Here is an 11,986-nt window from a genome sequence, read left to right on the forward strand (position 1 = left end):
TTTCGGGTTGGAAGTACCGGGTTTTCTGCCTCTTCCTGGTAGCTCATCCAAAGAATAGTGTTCCCCAAACTTATTAATGATGGTGGCATGATGAATTCCAAACCACTTCGCCAATTTTCGCATAGCAATACTATTCTCACTTAGCTATGTGTCCAGAACCTTAATTTTCACTTCCTTTTCAATACGCGACATTTTGAAAACGCAGAATTTACACCGCACAAACAAGTAAACAAACGAAAGCTGACAGCCAAACGCACAGCATGCTGTGATCTGATCATAAAAAACCATTATAAATACATGCGTACAACACAAATGTATGTGGATAGCTTATTTTCGATACACTCTTTAGATAATGCAAACATTACGGTACAAAAGCTCCACCTGGTAGAGTGATTAGTTTTGAATACATTTAAGTTTAAGATTTAATTTCCAACCATGAACTGCACACTAGCCACCAATTGGAGAATTTTCAGATATTGTTTACACTATTTGATCTGTTTTGAGCTCCGGAACATTTTTTTTGGAAAACACCAACATTCTATATCATCAGGGTTTACAGGTATCATGAAATAAATATTCTATCGTCAAATTGTGAACCAATTAGCGCCATTCGGTGAAGAACTTCTCAGCTAACATGGTTTACATAATGTATGCTCTGACATTCCTAACAACTTTCCAACAAAAAACTCGCTCTATATCTTTTTGATAAGAGAATAATTTTGATAACTAAAATGTGCAGTCAAGCACACTAACTACATCTGATGGAGTGATTTCGAGTTAAAACATTTGCTGTTTGACAAACTTTGAATTCCTGCTTTTTTTAAAAAACCCATAATTTGTGAGTTACTTGAAGCTCAAATCGTTGTGTTGTCTGTGTTATGCGAATGATTTATATCATGCATTTTTCAAAGCGCTTCTGGCGGACCAGTTCTCAACTAATTGTCTGAAAAACTGCTTGTCATTTGAAAGGGATCGAATGTCTTTCTATAATTTTTGAATTCTTTTGTCCTCGGAACAAAAAATTATATTCAATTAAAATATTTTTAAAAAAATTGAGCCGCTCTGAACCCAATTTTTAATATTCTTAGGTAAAATTCAAAAAAATCGGAAGGATTTAGGTTACGTTTTATCTTGTTAGTATTTAAAATAACATTTTTCCCTCTTCCCACTTTTTACTACTTGAAACAGTGACGACCGCCCATTCAAGCCACGAGAATTTTAACCGCAACCGGCGGCACGTTAGGTCGTTAGTTAGTAATCAGCACCATCACTAATGCTAATTAATAAGGAGCCGCCAAACAGACAACTAACTGCTACTTGTTGCCATTCTACCAGATCCATTAGTACCCTTTTGGATGAACTTTTTTTTATCGTGTCGCGGGTCTCATGCCGTTTGCCGGCGGCAGGCCGGTTTGGTATCAAATTCGTGGACCCGCATCCCAGATAATCTGAAAGCCACTTGTAGAAACAATCGTAAAATAAATATTGCCTCACTCGTTTTCGGTGCAATGCGTTTCATTCGAAGGAACAAAAAATGTGTGCAGCTTCATATCAGCATGTGCACTTTGTGGCTGATTGGTGTGGATTCTTCAGGTTCTGGGATGGCACCTACGGCGTGTTTTGAGATGCATGACGGTAAACATCGAACAACTTGACTGTGGGTCCGGAGAAAGTATAAAACTGCTGGCAACTTCACCCGTTTGTCACAGTTTCCGTTAAAGTTCTGTTGCCGAAGTACCGATTTTAAGTCTGTTGAAAACGTGTTTGAAACGAGTATTCAATAAATGTTAAATCGATTGGTAAAATGTGAATAAAAAGGCAAGAAATGCCTGTCGTGTTACCAGTGTTGCTGTTGTTATTAGAACTGGCAGGAAGTGGAATCGCGTTGAAGTTTGAAGAACTGCCACATTTGATGAATGAACCAGAACTCAATTTTTACTTTGGCAGTGAACACCGTCAAGAACTTCCACAGTTTGAGTTATTCTCACCCCGTAGTGAACCAGCGCAGAACACCGGCGGTCCTCACTATGACCTCGTATTAAGAGTCCCATTCCAGGACTCTACAGTGAAACTGAACTTGCAAACACGAACAAACTTGGTCACGACGAAAACGAAATTCGTTACGCGTAGTGCAAATGGTAGTTCAGAAGAATACGTCCACCAGTCGACAAACGATTGTCACTATCTGCACGTGGATCACGAATCAACTGCAGCTGTTACAAGTTGTGATCTGCGAAATTATGTAAGATTTAGTTCAGATTCAACGAATTGTGTTTAAAGTGTTACTGAATTTCTCTTCTTTTCGATAAAGAAATTTGATAATACAAATCATAGGAGCGCATCCATTGCAAACCACGATTTTTGACGTAGGACTACGTCTTTGTTTTCTGTGAATTCAAAATGCGAATAGAAAAAACCACACGTACAGTGGTCAGTCTTTAAACATCTACAGCGGAACCAATTTTGAACAGATTTTCAATATTATTACACATACTGCTTGAAAATATTTCTTCGCATCGATAGAAGTAGATAAAACTGTATATTTTAGCTATCTAAAGTTAAATTAATAACGAGAGACCTTTCACAGATACATACCCACTCGTATGCCTGTGTTTTTCCTAGACACTAACTTTTTCAACGTTTCGGAACACTTAAATCCATTTGCAACACAAAATTTGATGCACGCACGTTGTTCTAAATTTTAATCCATTATAAAAATCGCCACACGAAAATTTTTCAACTTCTTTGTATAGACGCCAAACAAAAACTATTCGTACGACCAATGCGTCAAAATTTGACAGAATGTGTATAAAAGTGTTGCCAACGTTGAGAGAATAAAAGTTTACCGATTGGACAAGCGCGGGAATTTTAAAATGAAAATTCCGGTTCTTTTTTGATCATAAGGTATCCCCATTCAGAGTAGCTTTTTCATTATATATCTACACAGTTCAAAAAAATCTTGTGATTTTACATCTTATAAGATGCACTTAAATGGAGCGTCGTATTTCACACAAATTTATATTCAAGACCATGTAAAATTGTGTGTTTTGAAAATTGCATGGCTTGAAGTGGAATGAAATAAAAAACGAAAGATCGAGCGCGACTTGAACTGTGAAACATTAGATCACAATGCATATCGAATACTTGATTGAACCACAGAAGCACATATCTGCTCGTTGAATAATTGATACATATAAATCCTTACAACGGCACTTGATAGCCGAGTGTAAATTATACTCGAAGCGTGTAAAATTCTATGCTATTGGAATATTGCATCATTTGAAAAAATAAGTAGTTGTGAATTGTCTCGTTTGTAGAATTATCTCACCAGTAAAACTCATAATTTTTTTCTGTGCACCGTTGTAAGAATTATTTAATGTCAATATGAAACTCATTGCTTGCCATGTTTGTTGAATTCATAAAAAGTCCACGTTTGATTTATGAATTCATTATTGGTTAGGCGAATATTATGTTTTCAACACTACACATTATGCACGACGTCATTTTTTCACTTGTTTCAAAACGGAAAAATAAAACAATGAAATTTGTGATTTCTAAAAAGTTGCACAAACAATATGAAGAAAAAAGTAAGCTTAACTCAAATAATTCATTGCGGATGGGTGTCCATAGAGATATGCAGTAATTCCACGAGAAAAAGATATACCATCTCTCAGAAACTCGTAATGACTAGTTCAATCGTTCTCTATCGAAAAATATTAGGCCCATATTTGTTCATTTTCCTATTAGGGTGACCATTTCCATGTTAGTGCAGATAAAAAAAATCAATTGATTAATGTCGTTTTCGTTTTTAAATTGCACTACACTGGTGTAGCGAAAACTGCACTGAAACCGTTCGTTTTTACCAATTGCACTACACCAGTGCTACACTTTTTCTGCACCGATACCACTGGTGTAGCACTCATCAAAAGTTTGGTGTAGCTCTGTGCAATGGAATCGTGTATTGTAGTCAATGGTTACTGTTTATGTTTTCGTCATTTTTGTTCGTTTATTCATGCCTCAGTGTAGCACTGCACCGGTGTAGTGCAAATTAAAAACGAAAACGCCATAAGATTTGTTTAAGCTGGTTTTTTGGGAAAATACATGACTTGGTAATCACTATAGCGATTTTTTAATTTTTCGATAAGTTTTCTAGAAATGTCAAAAGTTTTTTGAAAAACCCGTAGATGTTATCAAGTTGGTGTTTTGTGGTCGAAAATTTTTATCGGTGCTCGCTGTTTGTAGTGATTAGGCGTTATATTTAATTTTTTACAGACTTTTTACCTAACATACCTTATGATAAAAAAAGAACCGGAATTTTCATTTTAAAATTCCCGCGCTTGTCCAATTGGTAAACTTTTATTCTCTCAACGTTGGCAACACTTTTATACACATTCTGTCAAATTTTGACGCATATCGTACGATTGGTTTTTGTTTGGCGCCTATACAAAGAAGTTATTTAGAACAACGTGCGTGCATCAAATTTTGTGTTGCAAATGGATTTAAGTGTTCCGAAATGTTGAAAATGTTAGAAAAGGCCTTTGGTGAATCGTGTCTAGGAAAAACACAGACATACGAGTGGTATAAATGCTTCAAAGGTGCTCGTACAAGCTTGGATCATGATGAGATCCCTGGCCGCCCAACAACATCTGTTACTGAAGAAAACATTGAATCGGCGAAGCAAATCGTGTTGCAAAATCGTTCTGTACCGATTAGAGAGGTTGCTGTGTTGTTGGGCATCTCTTATGGATCAGCCGAACACATGATGTTTTGGGTTTGAAACCCGTCGCTTCTCGGCTGGTGCCAAAAAAGCTGAATTTCACGATAATGCGCCGGCTCACACAGCGTTGGTTGTGTCGCAGTTTTTGGCCAAAAACTCAACCAATATCATCAACCAAGCACCGTACTCTCCAGATATGGCCCCGTGTGACTTTTTCCTCTTCCCCAGACTCAAATTGCCATTGCGGGGAACGCGTTTTGAGACCATAGAGACCATAAAAGAGAATTCGCTGCGTGAACTAAAGGCCATACCTTCGGCGGCCTATAAAACTTGTATGGAAAATCAAGCGTTGGCATGCATGTATTGTCGCAGGAGGAGAGTACTTTGAAGGCGATAATAAAGAAATTTATTAAAAATTGAAATTTTGCCTTTTATTGAATTCCGGTTTTTTTTTATCATAAGGTAGAAGCAATTCCAGGAATGAGTTGACAAAAAAGTGACAAAATCAGAATCGACATTCTCCGATTTAGATGAAACTTTGCACATGGCTTCAGTATGGCAAACCGTTCAAAACTTGAACCGATTGAGAGGTCGATCCGACTCACGACTGATTTTTAAAAAGGGCGTATGTATTTTTGCATTTCACAAAAATTGTCTTTTTCAAATCGTTGTAACTCGGAAACCGTTAATTGTACAAAAATGGTGTTCAGGAAGAAGTTGTAGAGAATCGATCGGGCACTCTAAAAAAATATGCACTGAAAACAATTTTTTTCAATAATTACAAAATAATCCGAAAAAGTTAAACAAAAAAAGCATGGTTTTAATTTTTTTTGATGATTTTAATTTTAAAGTTGTTATCAAAACCTACAGATTGATGGCTATCCAATACGTGCCTTTTGAAAAATGAAGAAGTTACATCTAAAACAGTTTACGGGTCTCGTTGTAATTTGGAAACCGTTCATCGTACAAAAATGGCATCCAGGAAGAAGTTCTAGAGAGTCAATAGGGCACTCTAAAAAAATATACACTAAAAAAAATTTCAAAATGAACCAAAAAAATTAAATTAAAAATTTCGATTTTTTTGATAATTTATATTTTGAAGCTCTTATTGAAACCTACAGATTGATGGTTATCCCATCCGTGCCTTTTGGAAAATGAAGAAGGCAATTTTCGTGATATGCAACCTCTCCATCGGTTCAAAACTTATGGTTTGCCATACTGAAGCCATGTGCAAAGTTTCATCCAAATCGGAGAAGGTCGAGTCTGATGATCTGCTAAGCATTTCTGGAATTGCTAATATAAAAACGTGTTTAATCCCCCTAGCAGTGAGATGATACCTATTTTTATCAATCCGCATGTGTTTTTTGCATGAATATTCTTCGGTGTTTAAGTTTTCATGACATTATTTTAATGACCGTCGTTTTAAGCGACAATTTGAGATTTTAATCACTCATTACTCTGTAATGTCGAAACTGCAAATCGGATCGAATTTGAATCTAGAAGTGTGATAATCGATTAAACATGCCATGATATGTAAGTTCCACTCTAGAGTTTACGGTAATTTAAGGTACTTCCAGAGCCGGTATTCAGGAACCAGCATAACCCAAACCGATTCGTATGGCCATATGCCAAATAAATTACAACAGTTTTGAGTTCAACTTTGAAGTTTTTCGGGATTGTCATCTCCTATATCGGTTTGAATTTTAAAAATTCATCATCATGTAATTCGAGAATCGGAAGCCATAATTGGATAAAATTTATTAATTTTTGTATATAAGTTTGTTTTAATTTGAATTTTTGTTTCTGAAATTTGATTAGGCTTTTTATACTGGAACCGGAATTTTAAAAGCGGTATGGCCGAAGTCAGATAAATTCACCTGAGTAGCTGTACAGTTTACATTTGTTTCAAAATATTTGCAAATCAGTTAAGACATCTTTGAGAGATCATAGCACGAATTAAATTTTTAGGTGCATTCTGATCGACAACTGAATACCACTAAAACTGAAAAAAGTTAATTTTTTTATCGACTATCCAAATCTGCTAACCCGATAAACCTGATTAATTTATGTGGAGTAGACATTTTTGTACTATCCCCGAAACCGGAAGTTGGATCTGACTGAAAAGCAAGATGTTTTATAGAACCTTGAACTATTTGAATCTTAGATGATTCTTAGATTTCATTTGAATCTTAGATCGGTTCAGCCATCTACGAGAAGAATGAGTTACACAATTTTGATTTCGTTTCACATATCATCCTGTAGTTCCAGAACCAGAGGTCGGAACCAAACATAATGCAGGAACTTTGTTTGGGAGCATACGACTTTTCGTATGAATCTGAATTTGTAGAAAAGAAATTTTCCGAGAAAATTAAGTAAAATTATTTGTCACACACGCATTTGCTGATCTCGACGAACTGATTCGAATGGTATATGGATGTTACGTTGTTCCAGCATTTATTGCTGTAAGTAGTTTAAAACAAAATAATTAAAAAAAATTCTGCCATCATCTGGTTTATATATGTCATATTCGAACGACTATGTTGCCAAAAACGAGCCGTGCCAAAATCGGTCCGAGGCTAAATGTCATGAAAAAGGATGCTGTATACAATCCTTTTGGTACTTAGAAACAATTGTATGTAACATACTTTGTCATACAGCGCTCAAAACTCCTACTGCTGGAATAGGGGGAAAAGTCGCTTACACAAAAATTTCGATATCTCCGTTAAAAATGGACGGATTTTAACAATCTATGGCTTGTTTGATAGCTATTACCGTGCGGAATCTAAGTCTGAAAACATATTCTGTTTTCAAGGTCAATTGTGACAGATACTGTCAAAAAACTGAAAATTTTGACATAAAACTTTGTATAACTCAAAAAGTAAACATGCGATCTGAAAACCATTCAATAGCGTTTTGGGTGACGGGGAGACCTTTCATTTGCGACTAGTTTGATCAAAATCGGTTCAGCCATCTCTGAGATCTCGACCTCTTAGTTGACAACACACATACAGACACACACACATACACACACACAGACATTTGTTCAGTTTGTCGAGCTGAATCGATTGGTATATGTCATTCGGCCCTCCGGGCCTCGGAAAAATTTTCTAAAGTTTGAGCGAATTCTATACCTATTTTTTATATATATAAAAATAGGTAAAAATTAGCGAAGTGTAATTCTTCATTTTCAAGTTATCATTATTTAAAAATTTAAAGTCTCGCATATATGTTAACGACCAAATTTCGACTTGAAATTTTCAAAAGATATTTACTCAAAAACATAAAATTTCACTTGGATAATTTTTTATGTATTTCATTAAAACGTCTTAAAAAGGCGGGGTTAAAAATGGCGTATTATTAATAAACTATTCAAAATGGCCGTACCTAATATTGCAAATTATTCACGTCCGTCCTTTTTCAGCATGGTATTGTCTTCCTACCGAACCAGACCCTGGAAATACAACCGTTGAACGACCGGCTGCGAAATCTGATCCCATTCTATGGACACTTTTTGGTGGAATCGCAAAATCTGCACTTGATCAAAAAAACTTCTTTCGAAGATGTAATTTTCGAAGATGATTTACTACATCGTAAAAATCTTATCACACCCACCAAGGGCTCGGATATTCATCTGCTGGGAGACACATTGGACCAGAACAATTACACCCTCGATGGTTTGGAGGAATTGTACGAGTCTCAGGGTCCGGGCAGTGAATCTCGACAGCGTCGATTAACGATCGAGCTAGGGTTGTTCTTCGATGAAGCCGCCTATCGGATCTTCGCTCCCCACTTTGACGGGGACGACATGAGGCTGAAGGATTTCATTCTCGCATACGTCAATGCTATTCAAGCTCTCTATCACCATCCCTCACTGGGAACTCCGGTTGATATCACAGTGGTCTACTTGGAAATAATGAAGGGACAGCCGAAAGAGATGCCCCATTTCAATGGCGAAAGAGAATCGTTACTTGATTCGTTCTGCTTGTACCAGAACAACCTCAATCGAGGTGATGACAACGACCCGAATCATTGGGATTTGGGACTGTACGTTTCTGGGTTGGATTTTTATGCGATTGAGAATGGTCGTCGAAACGGAGTCACGATGGGTTTAGCCACCGTCGGAGGAATTTGCATAGGAGAGTATTCCTGTGTCATTGCGGAATTCGGAACAACCAGCATTTTTGGGAAACCATATCCTTCGGCTGGTTTCACTTCGGTCTACGTATCCGCGCATGAAATTGGACATAGGTATGACGGTGTTCGGGATTTGGCCGGAGGGTTTGTGACCGTAAGTAAATCAATCTTTTTTTTAGTTTAGGTATGCATCATGACTCATCGGGAAACAGCTGTGCCAAGGACGGATACGTAATGTCACCATCGAGGGGAACTCAGGGTGAAACAACGTGGTCTAGTTGTAGTGCGGCTATAATCAGGGAATTGACGTAAAGCTTGAGCTTGAGTCATTGACCGAGTTGAATATTGATAAAATTCGCATTGCAGATGGGCCGACTGTCTCTTCGATTCGCCTTTGAAAATCAAGAAAGAGTTAGATGCTTGGAAGTATCGTGGCTATCCCGGGCAGGTGTTTACAGCTAAAAAACAGTGCGAAGTATTGTTAATGTAAGTAATCGGACTTTTTTATTCTACTGATATGCAGTGTTCACTGCACTAGTAATCGTAAAGCATCGTATCGAACCGGGAGTTGTTTTAAGAAAAACGTTCAAAAACACTACGATTTTTTCAGTCGTCAATTGGGAAACATAATTTATTATTGAAATTGATAACCAATTGTTCTATTTTCCCAACATTCCCCAGTGACAAAGATGCGATCGCCTTCACTCAACCAGGTTTGGATCGAATTTGTCAAAATCTGCAATGCCGGACGCCACACCGCACTGGCTTTTATTTTGCCGGACCGGCTCTGGATGGGACTGACTGTGGTGAAAGTAAGGTAACGTAATAACGCCTTTCGGTAGGCAACAGTGTGACAATTTACTCATCGAAAGCACTTTATTTCTTGCAGTGGTGTATCGGCGGTGCTTGTGTCAAACAGAAGAAAAAACCCTCAAACGTGATAAAGGGAGGTTGGAGTGAGTGGGACATTGGAGATTGCAACTCGGGCTGTTTGGAACATTCGAAAGGATTTCAGCAAAAATCGAGACGTTGTGACAATCCCAAACCCGTCAACACGGATGCCGGTTGTGAAGGAAGTGCTTACGATGTCACGGTTTGTAACGACGAGAAACTCTGTTCGATAAACCGACAACCTATTGGATTCTATGCCAGCGCGAGATGTAGAGAGTTTAGTAAACTTTTGAGTAGGCTTGATCGTAAGGGTTTGGGGATACAGGGTCCCTACGATGGACATAGACTTTGGATGAGCTGCGCCGTTTACTGCAAGCGAGCTGATAGCGATGCTTACTACGCACCTCGCTTTGACTTGAATGACTTGGGTATCGATTCTTATTTTCCCGATGGAACTTTGTGTTATTCCGAAGGCACGACGAATTACTACTGCCAACAGCATCACTGCTTACCGGAGGTTTTTAGTGTTTTAATGATAGTTTATTGAAAAAAAATTTTTTACCGCCTTGAATATCTCATTCCAGAATTTCAAAACCTCCAAGATTTCAATATGGGCACTCACAGAGGACATCCCCATCTCGGGCAACGCTCTTCCAATACGTACACGCTATTTAGATAACGAGCTCTTCAACTATCTCTCGATAGACCGCCACGGTAAACCTTTTATCAAACAGTGGAATTATCATCCGGTTTCACACGAGGACGACGGTGAGTGGCCAGATATTGACTACCGAGAACTCCCGGAAGACGTGAAGCGAGCAACTCATCGTTTATGACAGTTTCGTTGAGACATATGAGAATCTGCATGGCGATTTTTTCCAGATGTTACTGTTTGAAAATAAACAATGATGGTTTATCTACATCCTCCCGGATGTGCTAAGTGATGTTCATTTAATCTACGAATTATATGTTTCTTATTATCGTCTCCGGTTTAATTGGTTTCACTTTGGTGCGAAATTCGGTTCGATTCTCTCTGTGGGCAGAAAATAACAGCTCAATACAAAAGCACGACTATGAGGTCGTACATTATTGATTGAATCAATTTTTATAATAGTTTCTGATGATTGATAGTTGAGCATTATAATATAGCAAGCAGAAGAAGAGAGCTGCATCTGTTAAATTGTTTACGTTTTAGTGAAATTTTATAGAATATTTTGATTTCTTGTGGTATATAAGATCCACTAACAATGAAAAGTTTACTTAATCTACTGAAACCTTTTTGATCATCACTTTTATGCATAAATATTCAATGATGCAGACTAATTTAAAACGAATTTTAAAAGTTTTATTATAACTAATGGAAATCAAACAACTTCAACAACCAAAATAGCGACCAAGAATACTAACATTTTATATCACTTTATTGTCATATTTCAGAAAAAAAACTGTTTTAATCCTTCGAGTGGTGACGTGATGCCTTTCTCTTGTCATTCAAACTGTCGTAATATAACTTTTTTTGTCATTATGATATTTTCTGACACGAATTTCGGCTAATAATTTCTGTCACAAATCAATTCAGATTGATTCGATAGTTCACATAAGTGGCGCTTACGTCGCATATCCGACAGCACTCTCGAAATCAAAAGTATCAGCAATAATACTTTTTATCTTGATCATTGGTCACTTTCTAAAAAATGTGCGGATAGGAAAAAACTCAATTGGTCGGTTACGTCACTTATACGACTATATCACCGTAAACTGAAGCCACAGCCATTTAGTCTTCGAACTTGATCAATGGTCCAATAGTACCTTTCGAACAAGCCTAGGCTGAGTCGAACGAAATAAAGTATGATTTATAAGAGATATAGGATTTGATTTGCGGAAAAAACACAAAAAATGAGAAAATTCATGACATCTTTATTGGAATCGATATCGGAATCGTTTGATGATGATTTCATGTAAATGTTTTTCGCGGCTTCGCTTTAAATGGCCCATGCGCAAAGTCCAATTCTGGCACACTCTCTCCAATAAATTGGCCGGTATTTCACGAATAATGCCACCGGCCCATAATCCGCACCAAACAGTAACTGTTTTTGGGATGCATTGGTACCTCTTGCTCTTGATCTGTAAAAAACAGTTTTGCCAAAAAGATACCAGCAAAAAAAATCACCCTTTATAACACTGTGATTCCCCGAGCCTCCGTTCGAAAGTCGAGTTTTGCAGCAATTTTATTTCCTTTTTATA

At 37.4% G+C, this 11,986-nt stretch overlaps 1 protein-coding gene across 1 annotated transcript; it reads left to right on the plus strand.

Moving 5' to 3' along the window:
* Nucleotides 1-1,720: 1,720 nt before the first annotated feature.
* Nucleotides 1,721-10,719, plus strand: LOC131427665 (A disintegrin and metalloproteinase with thrombospondin motifs adt-2-like). The gene is made up of 7 exons (XM_058591056.1): nucleotides 1,721-2,242; nucleotides 8,139-8,965; nucleotides 9,031-9,159; nucleotides 9,218-9,337; nucleotides 9,533-9,668; nucleotides 9,741-10,259; nucleotides 10,327-10,719. The coding sequence occupies exons 1-7, from the start codon at nucleotides 1,826-1,828 to the stop codon at nucleotides 10,576-10,578; spliced, it is 2,400 nt and encodes a 799-aa protein (XP_058447039.1). The 5' UTR covers nucleotides 1,721-1,825; the 3' UTR covers nucleotides 10,579-10,719.
* The last annotated feature ends 1,267 nt before the right edge of the window (nucleotides 10,720-11,986 follow it).

Source organism: Malaya genurostris, chromosome 2 (assembly GCF_030247185.1).
Source record: "Malaya genurostris strain Urasoe2022 chromosome 2, Malgen_1.1, whole genome shotgun sequence".
Taxonomy (NCBI): Eukaryota; Metazoa; Arthropoda; class Insecta; order Diptera; family Culicidae; genus Malaya; species Malaya genurostris.

Coding starts and splice junctions, on each gene's coding strand:
- LOC131427665 (XM_058591056.1), top strand. CDS start 1,826: ATGCCTGTCGTGTTACCAGTGTTGCTGTTGTTATTAGAACTGGCAGGA. Junction 2,243..8,138: donor GTTGTGATCTGCGAAATTAT/GTAAGATTTAGT, acceptor GTCCTTTTTCAG/CATGGTATTGTCTTCCTACC. Junction 9,160..9,217: donor GCTATAATCAGGGAATTGAC/GTAAAGCTTGAG, acceptor TTCGCATTGCAG/ATGGGCCGACTGTCTCTTCG.